Source organism: Glycine soja, chromosome 18 (genome assembly GCF_004193775.1).
Source record: "Glycine soja cultivar W05 chromosome 18, ASM419377v2, whole genome shotgun sequence".
NCBI lineage: Eukaryota > Viridiplantae > Streptophyta > Magnoliopsida > Fabales > Fabaceae > Glycine > Glycine soja.
In genome coordinates this window covers 3,744,870-3,763,379 of record NC_041019.1, presented here as the reverse complement: position 1 = coordinate 3,763,379, position 18,510 = coordinate 3,744,870, and the positions used below count along the sequence as shown (strand labels likewise).

Sequence of the window (18,510 nt, the reverse complement as noted above, 5' to 3'; positions counted from 1 at the left end):
CAATATTGAACATAAATAACAAATTCAATATCTTTTAAATATTTATTTTGATTTTTTTTAAAATGAGACAAATATAATATAATAATATTAAAAATTTATTTTTTCACCAATCTAATTTTAATTTTAATAATCTCATTTTAGTTTTAAGGATCATATAAAAGAGTCGGATTAACAATTTTATAAAATAATTTTAGCAATCTAATCTTAATTTAAATTATTTTTAATTATGATTTTAATATTAAACATAAATAACAAATTCAATATCTTTTAAATATTTTTTTTGATTTTTTTTAAAATGAAACAAATATAATATAAGAATATTGAAAATGTTTCACCCTAGCCGTTAGCTTCGAATCACGATTTCTAGTGTTTGGGAAGAGACGAATCGTTTTAGTATCCACCTACCAATTAGGCTGGGATTTGCGTAGCTGAGGAGATGGGATAATTTGTAAATAGATCATCCTAAAATATTATTCTCTATCTTAATTAGTTCCTAAAATATATAAATCATATAAATAACCTCTTAAGTATTAAAAATTATACTAAATGATTTTTCAAATTATTAGCTACTAAACGTTGGTATATATCAACATAAAAATTAAATTTATAAATATTTAATACCTTTTTTATAGATTAAAATATGATATTAAAAAATTTATAATACTCATTTAATTAACTAAATTAGATTCATTTGACAAATATTTAATACTTGAAGATTATATATATAATTTTATTATTTTAAGGAGCGTTTAAACTAGACGATAATATGATACTTTAGAGAACTTGATAATTCGTATTAGGAGTTTTAAATTTATTGTCATCAATGTATTAAAAAAAATATTATGACGCCAAAAAAAAATATGTATAGATTTACATTCTTATAAATGACTACTATGAATTGTAGAAAGATGTTTGTGTGGTCCAGCTATGTGGGTGGTTTATGGTGAACTGGTTTTATTCACCATTAGATTCATCTAACCCTCACGAATATATTGTAAGTCCTCTGCATTAGATTTATTCATTCCCCACACTTTCTCACCAATCTAATTAAGAATGAAGCTCGACGTAGATGTCTTGAGATATCTCTCCAAAGATGATTTTAGGGTTCTCACAGCCGTTGAATTGGGGATGCGGAATGTGCGTTTTTCTTTTCCCCTCCTTTTAAATTCCAATTTTATTATAATTATTATTATTTTCTGAATTCTTGAGCTGAAATTAATGAGATTCCTCCCTCTGTTGCAGCATGAAATCGTACCCACCGAACTCATCGACCGAATTGCGCGTCTCAAGTAACTTTCAACCCACTTCCATATTCACTTTTTATTTTTATCGTTGTTACTAATTTTTATGTTACTGTTTGTAGGCATGGAGGCACGTACAAGGTTTTGAAAAACTTGCTCAAACACAAGTTGTTGCATCACGACTCTTCTAAATGTTAGTACCTTCTAATCTGTTTATTATTATATTTAGTAAAAAGGAAAATCTAATATAAATATATAGAAGTTCATTTGAATGACCCTCTAATATGTGAGAGCTTAATTTGATTTTAGATGATGGGTTCCGCCTTACCTACCTTGGTTATGATTTTCTTGCCATTAAGACTATGGTGAACAAAGGAGTGTTTGTAGCTGTTGGACGCCAGATTGGTGTTGGAAAGGAATCTGGTATTTTAGTTGATGTTCTTCTGATTGGGTGCCCTTTGTTCAATCACATTTCACACGTTTTTCTGCTATTTATGTTGGTGTTTGTGCTCTGCTAGATATATTTGAGGTTGCCCGTGAAGACGGAACAGTTCTGGCTATGAAGTTGCATAGGCTTGGAAGAGTCTCTTTCCGAGCCGTCAAATCTAAGCGTGACTACTTGAGACATCGCAGTAGTTATAATTGGCTCTATTTGTCTCGCCTCGCTGCACTTAAAGAATTTGCTTTCATGAAGGTTTTGTTTCACCTTCCTCTCCTTTTTAGTCTATGTAGCTGTATACTTGAATTATTATATTTTTTGTTTGATTTGCTGGTGACTCATGATTTGCTTGAGTAGGCTTTGGAAACACATGGCTTCCCTGTTCCAAATGCAATAGAAAGCAATAGACATTGTGTAGTCATGTCACTCGTCCAAGGTTATCCTCTGTAAGTTTCCTTCTTTAATTTTGCTAACATTTAAATTTTAAAGTTTTCTCCTTTTATCCGTTGTTATTAAGCTGGCTTTCTTGTTTGTAGTATTTCTTTCACTTTTTTTTTCTGGTTTTGCTAACAATTGCCTGATTTTCAAATGTAGTGTTCAGGTTAAGCAGTTACTGAATCCAGAGACAGTTTTTGAGGCAATTCTTGGTCAGGTCGTTCGGTTGGCAGAGCATGGTCTCATTCATTGTGATTTCAATGAATTTAACATCATGGTATGCTTTAACATGCCAGCATAAATGATTAAAGGAATTCTAATTTTTATTTCATGAAATCAGTTATTGTGTTGGCTTTTGCTTCTAGTTTACACTCTGAATTCTATTCCTTGTAGATTAATGATGATGAAAAAATTACAATGATTGATTTTCCACAAATGGTATCTGTGTCACACCGTAATGCACAGATGTAAGATTCTCCTCCTTGTATGATAGTCTTTCTCATAATTTTCTTTTGACTTGTTATCACGATTCCTAGCCAAGCCTGTCACTTTGGCACTTCACTTTGTTGTGTTTTGTTTTTTGCTAATAAAGTTTACAAAATTTGCATGTCATTTGCATTGTAATCACACTTCATTGAGAATTTATTAGGCTAACATATAGCACATAAGTGATGAATCTTTCTCCTGTAGTTTACCCCCCTCCCCCAAAAAGGAATGTTTCTTGAAGAAATTCATATCAGTGAAAGAGAAAGAGATAAAACTGAAAGCTAAGAAACTGTTATTGTATTATGAAATTGGTTAGTTACAACTGAATGCACAACAGCATATTTATAGAGAATTCTAACCACATAACAGTTAGTTTAACTAACTAACTGTTATGCTGAGTCAGCAATGACTTAGCTGCTAACTAACTAATTGTCTGTACAACTAACTAACTGTTACACTGAGTCAACAATGACTCAGCTGTTAACTAATTATGAGTTAGAATATAATTAACTAACTGTTAATTTTGGCACAACAATTTGAGTTAGCATATGCTTATATAACTTTTTTTTTTAAATGAAAATATTTTTTGTGGATTAATACCTTAAATTTACATGTACAAGGTTTTATATTATAAATTGAAAGTAGTATGTGGGCATATAAGTTTCATATTTTTTATGTTTAAAATCAATATTCATAGTATAAATATAAAAATGAAAATTTATAATTAGTAACAGAAATGCATAAGTTGTACGCCTTAAATATAAGGTATTAATGGAAAAGCCACATATGTTTTATTTCTGGCCTAACAGCATATTATTTATCCTTGTTTTCAGGTACTTTGACCGTGATGTTGAATGCATCTTTAAGTTTTTCAGGAAAAGGTAGGTTTTTTATTTTCTGCATCATGTATTTGTCAACTCTAGAGTTGCTTTTGCATATTATTTTTAGGTAAATGCTAACTAGTGCCATTAGGGTATTGGTTAAGAAACTAAAAGGAGAAAGATTTTTTATTGGAATATGCAAAATTGCGCTCCCCATAACTTTATTTTACCCTCTCTTATGTTTTATACAATTAATACTTCTTCTTTTTGTTCCTTAACTAATGTCCCAAGGGCATTGCTTAGCAAGACCCTTATTTTTAATTTATTGTTGTCTTGGTAACTCAAAATGATGTTAGGAAAAAATAGAAATGATATTCTCATGTCGCTTGCCCAACCTGTGGGCTTAACTTGTTAGAAAGTGCATTTAATAAAAGATGTCAAAGAAATGATATTACTAAGTAACTAGGTGTGTCTGTTATCACAAGTTGGCATAGCTTGTTAGAAAGTGCATTTAGTAAAAGATATCAAAGACATTTTCAGCGGACTTGGACTCATGATTCTCAGGGTTATTTCATTTAAAGTATGCCTTCCATTATCTCATTCTTTCACCAAACAAAGAGCTTCCTCTAAGGTCATGCCCTTCATTTTGGCTTAAATAATGCCATTCCTCTAAGGTCATGCTCTTGAATCTTTTGAGTCTAACTTGCATCTATCTCAATGTTATATAATTAATAGGCTTAAATATGTTTTTGGTCCCAGTAAGTTAACGCTTTTTCATTTTTGGTCCTTGTAAGTTCATTTTTCTAATTTAATCCTTGTAAGTTTGTGCATTTTCAATTTTGATCTATGTAAGATATTTTGCTCATTTTTAGTCCTTGTAAGTTTGCATTTTTCCAATTTTGGTCCTTGGAAGTGCAAACTTATGGAGACTATAAATGAAAAAATTAGAATCTTAGATAGATCAAAATTGGAAAAACACAAACTTACAGAGACTAAAAATGAGCAAAATAATAAATATCTTACAGGGACCAAAATTGGAAAAGGTTGCATTGACTAAAATTAGAAAAATAAACTTACAGGGACCAAAAGTGGAAAAGTGCAAACTTATGGGACCGAAAACATATTTAAACCGAATTTGCAGTTTTTAGTTGTTACTATGAACTATTCTGTTCTGACTCGGGAGATGTATTTATCTGATTCCTTTTTCCTCTATTTTGCGTACAGCTTTAATATTACAATGAATGTAGCTAGCATTAAAGTCATCTGAAAAACTTGAAAATTTGAAATATTGTGTGATGATATATCGGTAGTGATTTCAGATTTGTTTATCTGAATAATCAATTTTGATTAAAAGTTGTCAATCAGCCAGACTGAACCCATCTTAAGAGTCACCCTAGAAATAGAAAAGAAGATAGAAGGCCTGATGTTGGGTCGGGGATTCTATCCCCCCTGCCATGCTAATGCTATTTTCTCATTCTCCCAAGTTAGCAAAGAAAGAAAAAGAAGCACATTTTAAGTCACTCACCTTGGTGAAGAAATATTTGCAACACTTGTTTTTCAAACAAAGTGAAGTTTGTTCATTAGAACTTAGAGTTTCCTTGCCTTTTTCATGCTGCTTACTTAATCAAATAATAAATTCTTGTCTTGGTATTTCTTTTAGTAATACTAATAAGTTTGACTTTTTTTTTATGATATTTTACTTTATCTATGCCTTATATTTCTTTTATATGTTTTATGTCTTTAGTAGTTTAGTTTACCTGAAGAGTTTAGTAATTTTTTTTCATTTGTTTTTGGTACATAGATAGTACTCTTATGCATGTTTCATCTCCTGTTTTTGATTGAATCATTGAATGGCTGATATATCTTTGATTGCTGAACTTGTCGAATGATTTTAGATTTAGTATGTGGCTGTAAATTAGTTATCTTCATATTTAGTCCCTCTTCTCTGTTTCAGGTTCAATCTTTCTTTTCAAGAAAGCATAGATGATATTGATGGTTCTGATGAAGGGAGAGATGAAGCTGGAAAGCCAAGTTTTTCTTCAATAGAAAGAAGTGCTGGTTTTCTAGATAGGGAGCTTGCTGCCAGTGGCTTTACTAGAAAGAATGAAGAAGATATTCAGAGGGTATAGTGTTTTTCTTGTTCTATGTGGGATGGGGAAAAAAAATGGAGATCGTGTTTCAAAAGGCAACATAGCTTTTCTTTTTATATTTTCCACGGCTTTTGGCTTAGCTGCCAACACCAACCATGGAATCTCCATTTGGTGAAGCATAATATCATCATCACACATGGGGATTAGAATTGTCTGTTTTTAGTTATAATTATAGACTGTCAAGCGCATCTTATATTTGGTTCAGACTCAAAGGTCTTCAAATCTATGTGCAGTTCATTGAAGGTGGGGCAGAAAGTGATACAAATTCAGATAGTGAAGGGGTTGACTTGGTGGAAGACCTGAATGAAGCAGACACTGTAGATGATGATTCTTCACATTTGTCAGAACAGGTAATGTCTTTATTTTTTATGTACTGAAGCACTGAGGATTGAACCTAAGATTGAATGATTGAATTGGATTGAGTTCAATGGTAATAGGAACAGAAAGGAAGATTTTATTATTACATTATTGATGCTTAGGTATATATCCGTGAAAGCCTGGTGGAAATAGGGAAGCTGGTTTCATCAGCATTGGTTAGAGTGGATGGTGCCAATATCTATAATATAATAATATTATCTGAGAATCAGACGAATAAAATACGCATTATGCGTGTGTCCAATGTGTTGTGAAAATAAAAGTAACATATCTACAAACCAAGGTCTGGCAAAAAAAAAAGTATGTGATATATAGCAGTGAAGAAGATAAAGACAGAGATTGATAAGGAGATCTGTTTTTTCTGCAAATGAAAGACAAGAGTTCAAATTAATTGAACCATGATTTGTAAACATTACACATCAACATATAAATCACTTAGGTGATGGGACAACTTGAGAAAAAACCATGACAGCCAGGTTTTTTACCTTGCATCCCATCTATGGAGAACTGGTAGAATAGGTTATATAATTATGAAGTAAAGGATAAGGACCTTCTGAAATCAAACTTAGGGGTGACAAATGGATGGATCGGATCAATCCTAATTCGTATCCTAATGGATCAAATCAAAATGATCCATTAAATATTATTTAATGGATCTGATCCATTTGATAAAAAAATCTCTCCGATCCATCCATTAACACTTTTTTCATGGATGGATATCCATCCAATCCATCCACACAAAAAAAAAATATTTTAAAACTTAGTTAGTTTTAGTTTAGAAATAATATATTTTAAAAACATCACAATACTTTCTAAAATAATAATAGCTCCAACAAAAGTCGACTGATTTTGTTTTCGACTGACTACGATTGAGGCTAATTTTTTGCCGACATCAACCAAGACTATTTTTCAGCCGGCGATGTTTTTTGGCCGACATCAACTATTGACGTTGGCTTGGACTATTTTTTGGCCGATGTTGGCAAAGAATATGTTTTTGGTCGAGGTTTGCTAGGGTTTTTTGGTCAATGTTAGTTGGTGTAATTTTTTGGTCGACATCAGTTAGGGGTTTTCCTGTTGACATCGATCGGGCTACTTTTTGGCCAGCGCCAACTAGGGTTTTTTGGTCGACATCAACCATGACTTTTTTTGGTTGATGTCAACTAAGAATTTTTCTGGCCAACGTTAGTTGAGATTATTTTTTGGCCAACGTCAGCCGATGATGTTTGCTGGCTGACATCGTCCGAAAAATACCATCGACTAACGTAGGAAAAAAATATCAGCCGACGTCAGCTGAAAAAAGTTGGCAACATCAGCAAAAAAATAGCTCTGACCAAAGTCGGCTGAAAAAACCCTAGCTGACATTGTCCAAAAAATTTCATCGGCCGACGTTTGTCGAAAATAGCCTCGACCGATGTCGGTGAAAAAACATCATTGGCCAAAAAACCCAGGCCGATATCTGCCAAAAAATAGTTGCAGCCGATAACGACTGAAAGAAATCCTAGCCGACAGTTGAAAATTGCCCACAATTTATTTTATTATTAAGTTGGATCAATTTTGATCCATTAAGTATTGATTAGAGAATCCATTTGATTTTGAAAATAAGTGGATGGATCATTTAACTATCCATAAAATTAAATGGATGTATTTGGATCCATCCATTTGTTTAATTTTTTTTGTAATGGATGGATTGGATGAATTTATTGTGGATGGATTGGATGGATAGTGGATAAATGGATTCATTTGATAGAATAAAAACGTTTAAACAGATTGCATTTTGCTCATAAATGGATTAAGGATCACTAACCTCCAGCCATTACGCTTTTTATATCAGCAGCTCTCAACATAAACTCATGCACAAAATGCTTCCACCTTACTTGTGCTTCCGGCCTTTAACACCTCTCACACGATGGAAGTGGGCATTTTCTGATGATATGTTTAGACTGGGGACTCTGGCTTTTATAGAGTCAGTTCTATTCATCATTGAAACTAACCCCTAATAATCAGGATATGTAGATAACGGTTACATCCCACTAACAGAACTGTTATTAGAAAATAACATGACCAAATACATTAGTGAGAATAACAGAAGGAGTAGTGGTTAAGAAATATTAGGATCACTTAATATTTTAATTTTAAAATTCAAAGTAAGTCTAACATTTCTGTGCATGCTGCTGAGATAGAAAGCACAATGGCGGGAGGTTAGTCATCCTTAATCCTTTTATGTGCAACATGTAATCTGTTTAAATGTTTTTATTCTATCATTGATTAGAGAATCCATTGGATTTTGAAAATAAGTGGATGGATCATTAACCATCCATAAAATTAAATGGATGGATTTGGATCCATCCTTTTTTTTTTGTAATGGGTGGATTTATTGTGGATGGATAGTGGATAACTAGATTCATTTGCCACCCCTAATCAAACTGTTGTTACCCTTGACTCTAATACATGGATGCACAACATATACTTTATGCTGATGGAAGGTTATGGGTATTTGTTTAGCAAACCTGTGCTGAACATAGGAAGAATATCAAACTTACTTTCTGGGCTTGAGATGGTTGAGCTTGATATTTTCATTGTTCTGATTGTAAGACTAAATATGGTATCTTCTGTAATATGATAAGTGAGCTGTGATATGTAAATTTTAATATCCAACAGGTCATCTGAAGTTTGTTTTTTTAGTTCGTCCGTTGGCTGGTGGGCATATATATTCTGTCATAATTTTTTCAGATTAGTTGTGAAATTCTGTTTTCTGCAATCTTATTGAAGGATTTGTCATTATGTTTTAACCAGAATGAGGGATCCGAAAGTCAAGGGAAAGAGGAGATTTGTGAAGCACGTGAAAGCAGTGGATCTGAAAAGGAAGATGCAAGTGACAATGTAAGCAATGTTTGATTCTTTTTATTGTGGGTGGTTATCCCAATGCTATGTTTGTGCAGCTTTCTTTTCCCTCTGCATAATATTCAATTCAAAGAATTTATTGTCGTAAAGGCTGAGCCATGATGATTTTTTTTTGGGAGATAGCGTGTATGTATGTTATGCCTATGCTCTTCTAGAGTTCTAGTGCATTTCTCTAATCTTGATGTGACTTATATGGTAAATCCGAATCTAGATTTTTCAGTCATATGCTCATTTTATTACTGTAACTTCGTTTAGTGTAGAACATTATTTCCTTGTATTGCTTCTTTAAAAAGTTACAGGCATATATTTATAAGAAATTGGTAAAACTGTGATGTGGAGGGTACCTTGCATGGTTCCTTGGTTTAGTTCAGAAGGGTAGTGGTAGACCATTATAAATTTGATTTAGTTTTTCGTTAAGATCTATTTTCTGTCAAAATCTAAAGGGCACAACGGAGCTTTTTATTTTTCTATATAGAAACCTTGTTATTTGGCGTTTGCATGAAGCCTCAGTAGAAGTAATTTTGATTCACAGGGGGAAAGCAATGAAGATACATTGCAAAATGAAGCTGAACTCGTTAAGAACTTGAGTAAGCAACGACGACATGCCATAGCGAAAGCTCATAAGGGACGAAAGACTGTTGCAGCCAGAAATTCCTACAAAGACAAAGGTGGTAGATCATCTCACAATTCTAAAATCCAGAAACAGTTGAGCAGCTGGTGAAAATATGAGGCCTTGTTGTGGAGTGAACTGAAAAGGACTTTATATATAGTTTCAACGGTGACATCTATCAGATAGGTAGGCAATTGTAGGTGGCCTTTATCTGTTCAAAAGTTCAAACATGTGTAAAGTTGAGAAATAGGAAAGCAAATAGGTTATTGTCTCGACCCCCTTTTCCTGCGGAGGATAATCATATTATTTCCGATATTTATTTGGAATGAAAATTTTGCCTTCTCTATATTGGAAAATTTTGTCATTGCCCCATTTTTTTATATTTGACTTTTCAAACTGCTATTAATTGTTATTATTTAAAGCCTGATTCTTGCAGCAGGAGACTACACCTATCTAGTCCGTGCCTTTTCATTTTTAAATGTAGTTTTGTTGTTGAAAACACCTAATTAGGCAAGTATTTTTTTATTTATTAAAAAAGAACAAAAAATCATCTTTGTTATTAGTGAAAAAAAGAAAGAAAGGAGAGAATAGAGAATCATAGGTGAAACAAGAATTTGGGCTGATAGTATTTAAAATTAGCAATCTTTCCATCTCCAAGGAAATGTCGATTTAATTTTTTTTTGGTGAAGCAGATGTGGATTTAATTGATACTATCCAACCTAAAGATGGTGCCAGTGATTATGCTCTCACTAATCCTTTGGTTTTTCACCTTGGACTATTCAAAGGACTTAAATAAATTAAACACAGCCGCAAAGATGTCTGCTACTATGTGATTTCACTCAAGGATTCAGTTAACATAGATGTGAACTTATCAAACCCTCAAGAACTGTAAAATGATACTTGGTTTGACCAGTATTTCCTTCTCTGGAATTTTGATTAATTTTGTTCAATAAACCAATTACTCGGTCGTGTACAATTTTTTTATGATCTATTTATAATATGAGACAAATTTCTTAATGGTAGAGGATGTCGGTCCCAGTCTAACCCTTTGTATCTAGTTCTTTTTATAATTTACTGACCATAGGATCGTGTTGTTGCCCTTTTAAGAGCAATTTGAAGGCTAAAGTAATGTGCCTCAAATTTCACTCTTCGCAGATTACATATCTATAAGCTGACATGCACACATTTATATATTTTATATAAATAATTTCTAAAAAAAGATGTGTATGATGAGTGATATGGACAAAATGCAAACACATTGAGCAAATGTACAGAATGAAGTGGACCACATTGCCGAAAATTGATTATATAAACTCAAGAACCAATTATTGCAACTATAGTGATAAAAAATCAATCACGATGGTTCAATAATAATTTTTTATACTGAAATATAATTTTGATGTCCCTATTTTATTTAATCAACAATTTCTTAAAATTTAAAATTTTGGTCCAACTGTCAAATTCAATTGGTTGACTGAGTTTTTTTTTTTTCCTGTCAAGCGAGTGACGTGATACCATAGTTTTTTTAATTTATATATTAATTAAAGCTATGTTAAACCTGAGTTTGTTGTAGTTTCAAATTAGCCACTTGAAAATTGACATGCATATACCATTGAGTAGATGGATAATATGATTTTAAAGCACAAGAGAAATTCGAAATAATTAGATAATTAATTTAATTATATGCTACGTACTAAGTTGAAAGTTTGCTTGACACTCACTACTTTCCATTTAATTCCTTTAAATATGGCAATGTGTATAAAAAACAATTAGTAGAGAAATTGTTTGTGATAACAAAATATTTATGTGATAGTTTAAGGGTCAATCTATCTCAATTATAAATAAAGGACCTGACTCTAGAATTAGATGCGTCAAAATAATAGAATAATACTAAAGGGTTAATGGCAATGCATAGGAGTGTTTCTGTTAAAATATGACATGAGAAGAAGGATGTAAGTCTGAAACGAAAATGCTATCAGACTGAAGCAAAACAGCTTTCATATTAAGTGAAAATAACTATCAGACTGTACAACGGTCTGATCAGACTATGCTATCAGACAAAAGCTATAAACTATCAGATTGAACAAAAACATAAAAGTTATGAATTATAAACCAGAAATCTTACACGAAATGATTTGATATATTTTAGTAATGCAACATATTTAGAGTGATACAATGAGGGCTTATATACGCAAACTTAGAAGCCCCTCATTGGGAAAAACAAAAGGAACTCATTACAAAGTTATGAAGCAAACAACATGAGCTGCAGTTTCAGTTTGCTTGAGTACAAGCAACTGTTAAACCAACTTTACAGGCAACCCAAAATGAGCAAATACATTAATATTAAGGATAAAGGAAAAATCTCAAATTCTAACACTCCTCCTTGAGATTTTTCTCCAACACTCCCAAGCCTTGATCTTAACTTTTCAAACTTGCCCTTTGGTAGAGCTTTGGTCATGATGTCTGCAAGTTGATCTTTTGAACTGCAATGCTCTAACTTAACTTTCTTTGATTCCTCTGCTTCTCAAATGGCATGATACTTAACATTGATGTGGTTAGTCCTTCCATGCTGAACAGGATTTTTAGCTATAACAATAGCTGACTTGTTGTCGACCCTCAAAATGGTTGCTTCACTTTGAACCTGTCTAACGTTAGATAAAAAATTTCTCAACCAAATGGCTTGATTTGATACTGCTCCTGCTGAAATATGCCCAGCTTCAGCAATCACATCTTGTTTCTTTAAACCCCATGATAAAGTGCCACTTCCAAATGAGAAAACATAGCCCGAGGTACTTTCTGCATCGTCTGAACATCCGACCCAATCACTGTCTGCATAGCCTTGAAGTTCTTCACTTTCATCTTTCCGAAACCAAAGACCATAGTTTGTAATTCCACTTATGTACCTCAAGACTCGCTTTGCTGCACCAAGATGAACTTGAGTTGGAGATTTCATGAATTTGGACAATAAGCTTGTAGCAAACATTAAGTCTGGTCTGGTGGCACACAAATACAACCAAACTCCCAATCAGACTTATATAACACTTTATATCTTCAAAACCCAATGAATAATTCCTTTCTAGCATTTGACATACACTCAAAAGGCTTTGGCTTAACTCGGGCACAAATAAAACATCGGTGACATATTTGATACCCGAAGGAGTTTCAACAACAACAACTCCTTTTTGCCTTTGACATCAACATGATCTCCATTGCCTATGGTGACTTTGGAGAAGTAAGTTTGATCTAGCTCCTTAAAGATGGCATCGTGGGTCATATGATTTGTGCATCCACTATCAATTAGTCATTCTTCTTTGCTTTTGCTTGTTAAATAACAAACAACTTCTCCTTCGTCTGTTGGTGATGCTCAACAACTTGAGCTGACTGCCCCTGCTGGTTTGCTTTATTTTTGCATACCTTCTCCACATGACCAAGCTGATTGCAGGCCCTACATTTAACTCCAGGCCTGAACCAGCAAATATTTTTTGTATGATTCTTCTTCTTACAGTGAGGGCATGGTGGATACTTGTCCTTTCAACCTCCTCCTTTCTTATTGCCTTCTTTCTCATTTTCTTTTCTTTCCACCAAATAGATTTTCCCCAGAGCTACTCCACCCTTGGGCTTTGCCTTTGGTGTGTGTCACAAGAGCACCTTCCATTCTCAAAGATCTCATGTTTAGTGGCTTGCAGAGCATTCATAAGCTCTACAATAGATATTTGAGAAAAATCTTTATTTTCTTCTAGAGAGGAGATTTTTTACTCAAACATCTCTGGAAGACACACTAGGATTTTCTCCACTACACATTTATCACTTAGCTCCTCTCCAACTAATCTGATTCATGTAACCACCTTCAAAGTCTGACACTGAACTCTTTGGCAGATTCTCTTTCTTTCATCTTGACTGCTTCAAGCTCCCTTCTCAAGTTCAGCCCTTGCATTCTTTTTCCTCTTTCATTCCCTTGGAACTCCTCCTTCAACTGATCCCATGCCTCTTTTGCAGTCTCAAGAGTTCGGATCTTCATAAAAATGTCATCATGTAGTTCTGCCTGTATAATGACAAGTGCTTTGCTTTCCTTTGCCATTTCATCATTGTGACTTCTTATTTGAGCTACTGTTGGGTTTTCTGGTGATAGAGTTGGGTTACTTCAATTTTCAACTATATCCCAAAAACTTTGAGCTCTAAGTCCTTATTTTCGCGGCCCCCAGATGAAAGTTTTCACTTGCAAATATAGGAGGTGGAGATAAAGAACTACTGCTTGAAGCCATTTTTGTGTTTGGAAGTTTGTGTGGGCTATCTCAATGATTTTTTCTGGTTTTTCACTCCTTCATAGTCCCTTAAAGATCATTTAAACTCTAGATACCATTTTGGAATATGGCATATGAAAGAAGGATGTAAGTCTGAAACGAAAATGCTATCAGACTGAAGCAAAACTACTTTCAGATTGAGCGAAAATAGCTATCAACTGTACAACGGTCTGATCAGACTATGCTATCAGATGGAAGCTATAAACTATCATACTGAACAGAATCATATCAGTTGCGAATTATAAACTAGAAACCTCATACGAAAGATAGCAAACTGACTTGATATATTTCAGTAATGCAACATATAAAATGAGAGCCTATTTAAGCAAACTAAGAAGTCCTTCATTGGGCAAAAGAAAAAAAAAAACTTCGTACCCCATTGCCCACTCTTCGCTATACGAAGGTATGGGGCAAAAGAAAAAGCACTCATTAAAAAGTTATGAAGCAAGCACATGAGTTGCAGTTTCGTTTGCTTGAGTATAAGCAACTGTTAAACCAACTTTACAAGCAACCCAAAATGAGAAAACACATTAATTTTAAAGATAAAGGAAAAATCTCAAAAATTCTAATAGTTTCACATGCAAAGTGATAATTCTATTCTATTGATTTCCAAATGGTACAAGGCATTGGTATGGAAAAAATGGTACAAGGCATTGGTGTGGAAACACCCAAGATCAAAAGACACACCAAAAATACACGGTTGATCTTTATTTGTGACAAAGAAAACATCATCAAAACATCTCCCCGCCCGCCTAATCAAGGAGCTAGGTTGTCCCATGGTATAGTACAAAACTCTAAGTTTCCCTATGGATAGTGTACAACATGCTTGAAATACAAGGATGAATGAATACATGGATAGTGTACATTTTACATGCTCCTTCCCTCAAAGCTTTCTACTTAATGGGCTTGAGAGTTTGATGACCATAGTGGTGCAAGTTGTAGATTTCATTGCCAACCGAGCAGCTCCAACACTTGCTGCTCATCATGTGGAGGCATGACTCTCTTGGAATACTCCTGCTTGATCTGCATGTCAAATTTTATATGTAGTTCTTTACATTTCCCATTATTAATACTTTTATTCTTTTAGTCATTAACCAAGTTAGTGTATAGTTGAATTCCTCATAGATAAACTCTTAATCTATTATTTAGTCATGCATAGATGGTGTAAAAGTTACACCACTTATAATTATTTCTGATTGATTGACAACGTAAAACTTTAGACTAACGTATGTAGAAATTAAATTCTGTTCCAATCTTACATAGCTCTTATATATATATATATATATATATCCTTGTCATTTTCATCCATTGTCCTTTACCTTTGTGGGAAGAATGGCTTATCAAAATAAGGCATCAATTGAGCTCTTGGAACCATTTCCTTCCTCAGCAAACGAACCTCTTCCTCTTCAATCAACTGCTCCAGATTAACTCAATTAATTTCATAAAGATGAAGTTCACTCAAATGTTACTCTCGTGCTCAAAAATAGACCAATTTATCATCATTATTATGTGCCTACCTTTTGCAGCTTTTCCTCTTGTTTCTTTTGCAGCTCCATGATATAGAATTTTGTCGTCACCTGTGCATACATGCAAAACCACCATCGTTAATCTTAAAAAGCTAATTGCTAATATCAGCACTGGTTGTTCACAATTTCTTACAGCATAATTGAACATTGCACGCTTGACAGCTCTTTCTTGGGTGTGGAGTTTAAATTCTTGTGGCTTAGTATTTTCTCTGGGTGGAGACCTTGGTGAAGCCTATGCATAAACAAAAATGGCTTACCAAATTTGAAAGAAAAGAATTTCATAATGTAGAAATTTACATACTAACTCGTATATATTATACCATGTTACTTTCTTTGGGTGGAGACCTTCTTGAAGCCTAGACGAAGAGAGAAATGGCTCACCAAATTTGAAAACAGAAATATACATTCAGTAGAAATTTACATACTAATTCGTATATACTATACCATGTTACTTTCTTTGGGTGGAGACCTTCGTGAAGCCTAGACATAAAGAAAAATGGCTCACCAAATTTGAAATAAGAAATTTACATACTGTCGAAATTTACATACTATTTGGTATATATACTATACCATGTTACTTACTTTAGTCTTGTCATAGAACTTGTCTTTGAGTACATCTTTTGTCTGTGAAACATCCAATTATATCTATTTAGGTGGCAATTCATGATTCATGTATAATAAGCTAGAAGGGTTTTTAAACAACCAATCATACATAGAATAATGGAGAACAGAGAAGAGTAAGAAAGCATAACAATAATAATAATATTAGTGAGACCAAGTACTCGCGTGATCATAATGGGCCCATTGTGGGATAAAGCAATTGATCTAAGTTTCGGAAAGGGACTGCATGGTGCATGAATAATCTAGGTGAATAAAACAGTCGTCCAATATGTCTAAACTTATTGGCCATGTAAAATTTGTGCATATGCTTATAACAACTACTTCGCAAAAAAGGGAAATTTCCTTTTTATTTTTAGAAGTAAACTAAAACTTATAGAAAGTATCAAATGGGGAAAAAATAAACGAAAACTATGAAATTGGAGAAATAAGAGAAAACAAATTTAGTTACATAGTACAAAATATATGCCTTTCGTGTCAGACTCCACAATATTATCCATTTAAAGCAGGAAATAGGCCATTATCATCTTTAGGTGGATAGTTCATTATTCACAGGCCAATGATGGTTTCTGGTTTTTTCTTTTTGTCGGAAAAGCTTTCATTGGTTATAAGATTAATATTTTTTTTTTCTAATTTTAGAGAGATACAAGAGATTTTGTCAATTTTTAAATCAATAATTGATAGCAAGGAGAAAGTTGCGTCGATAAACTTGTTGGGCGGATGGGGTAGTTAAGACAACTTCAATGATAGTATTGAAAAGGTGAAATGGGATATTCATTCTTTTTTATGCTAAATGAGATATTCAATACTTGTAACAAAAGTTATCATATGCATGCATTTCTAAACTAGATTTTATGTAAATTATCATTCCGTATGTGTGTGTGTTAGAGTAATGATAATAACACAAAGTGTGGTGTCACAGACAAAAGAACACATCCATATATATATATATATATATATATTTTGGATTAGAGGCACAAGGTGAAAATCCAACTTGATGCATCCATGTATATAGGTGTGCTTTTGCTTTCTCATAAACAAAACAAAACAAAGGTTGTATTTGTATCACCATCTAAGTATGCAAGAGGTGTTACTTATATAACACTCCTCACTGATCTCTTTTCTTTCACTGTCATTCAGAGGTGATGCAGTTGCTTCATAACTTTCAACCTTAAGATGAACTGAAACAAAACAGCTAAACAAGTGCAGAAATACTATCTTCAATAACTTCTGGGTGTCCTAATATGATTGAATGTAAAATTCTAAACTCCAAACCATCCATGCATGCCATGGAAGCTACATTTTTAAGGGGCAACTAATGTGGCAATGATACAAGGAGGGGATTTTTAAGGCTTATATATATGTGAGGGTAAAGCTAGGCATAATCTCACCATTCCTCTAGAATTAGTACTGCTCCATTGAGCTGCAGACTGAGAAGTGTTCTTCACAAACTTTTTCCATGGAAAATTAAGGAAAATCCAAAAGAAGTGAAACTGTTAAGACATGTTATTCTAGTACTAAGAGGGAATAGAACAAAAGAAAAAGAAAAAAAACAACTAAGCTTCCCAACCTTCAAAGCAGATTTAGGACTGTTAGAGCCTGCTTTCTCCATGTTTAACTAAGTGGAGTGTGTGTGTAGCAGTAACTGAGCTGATGAAGGGACTATATAAAGAGTGGGAAAAGATGAAGTTTGGAGGTTGGTAAATGTCTGAAAATTTTATTTCTGTTGCCACATCACCAGCATGATCTAGGATTTGCATGCTTTCTTGTACCAAACTTTCTGATTAAACCTCCCTCTCAACCATATATTTGTCAACCTTGCTATGTTCCTTCAAATTTCCACTTGGCTTAAGTGAGGGATAATCCCTGGTTCACATTGATTAATCTTGAGTTTACTAGCATGTTGAATTTGAACATGTGGAGAACACTGAGGTTTCTGTTACATAATTGGAAATACGTCCACTCATTGTAGTTGTTAGTGTCACTTTAATTGTGTAATATTGAATGAATACTAAAAGACATAGTTTTTATAGTGTTTTCCAATAGAGAAAAATTGCTTGTTTAATTAGTTTATGTCAAGTTGGCAAAAGCATAATCAATTATAAGAAAAGAAAGAAAAAAAAATCAACTTCTGCTCTGGTAGAGCACCAAGGGGAATGCCAATATGCCATTGGTATCGAATTTTCGTGTGGAAAAATACCAAAATAAAGGGAGAGGAAAATAAAAATGTTTTTTATTTTTCTTTTAGCAATAACATAGAGTGTTTGATCTGTTATTTTTTGGTATGAGACTACAAGTAGAAGGGAGGCAATCCTTTGTGAGTTGAAAAATGCAATAGATAACAAAACCTTTCCTTTGAATATACACAAAAATCAAACTCAAGATTACTAATTAAACTAAAACAATCTCATATTAGATGATTCATAAGCGATTGGTTGTTATAGACTTATTATGTTATAGGTTCTATTAAGTTCTACAAAAATCAAACTCAAGATCACTAATTACCCTTAGATTTTTTATAAAACGGTTTTTATCAACCGTGGTAGTTTACGCGTTGTAGTAAATGGTTTTTTTAGTAGTGATAATCTCTGATTTTCCTATCCTTAT

The 18,510-nt window shown here is 33.3% G+C and overlaps 2 protein-coding genes and 1 pseudogene across 7 annotated transcripts; 1 reads left to right on the top strand and 2 right to left on the bottom strand.

Moving 5' to 3' along the window:
* The first annotated feature begins 944 nt into the window (after positions 1–944).
* On the top strand, positions 945–9,836 carry LOC114397625 (serine/threonine-protein kinase rio2-like). Its single transcript, XM_028359760.1, has 13 exons — positions 945–1,137; positions 1,243–1,289; positions 1,364–1,434; positions 1,551–1,664; positions 1,760–1,935; positions 2,038–2,126; positions 2,275–2,392; positions 2,509–2,582; positions 3,435–3,482; positions 5,377–5,545; positions 5,806–5,922; positions 8,741–8,827; positions 9,381–9,836. Exons 1-13 carry the CDS (start codon positions 1,054–1,056, stop codon positions 9,567–9,569), a joined length of 1,383 nt encoding a protein of 460 aa, XP_028215561.1. The 5' UTR covers positions 945–1,053; the 3' UTR covers positions 9,570–9,836.
* Positions 9,837–11,632: 1,796 nt separating this feature from the next.
* Positions 11,633–13,720, bottom strand: LOC114396228 (annotated as a pseudogene).
* A 611-nt stretch (positions 13,721–14,331) lies between these two features.
* LOC114395315 (protein TPX2-like) lies at positions 14,332–17,591 on the bottom strand. 6 transcript variants are annotated; one of them, XM_028357056.1, is made up of 9 exons: positions 17,474–17,590; positions 17,295–17,354; positions 15,868–15,909; positions 15,730–15,765; positions 15,606–15,641; positions 15,419–15,517; positions 15,277–15,336; positions 15,079–15,173; positions 14,332–14,782 (listed from the first exon to the last, which is right to left on the bottom strand). In XM_028357056.1, exons 1-9 carry the CDS (start codon positions 17,513–17,515, stop codon positions 14,653–14,655), a joined length of 600 nt encoding a protein of 199 aa, XP_028212857.1. In that variant the 5' UTR covers positions 17,516–17,590; the 3' UTR covers positions 14,332–14,652. The 6 variants fall into 6 exon arrangements, with proteins under 6 accessions (XP_028212857.1, XP_028212859.1, XP_028212858.1 ...); XM_028357058.1 differs by lacking the exon at positions 15,606–15,641 and having other exon boundaries at positions 17,474–17,591; XM_028357057.1 differs by lacking the exon at positions 15,730–15,765 and having other exon boundaries at positions 17,474–17,591.
* Positions 17,592–18,510: the final 919 nt, after the last annotated feature.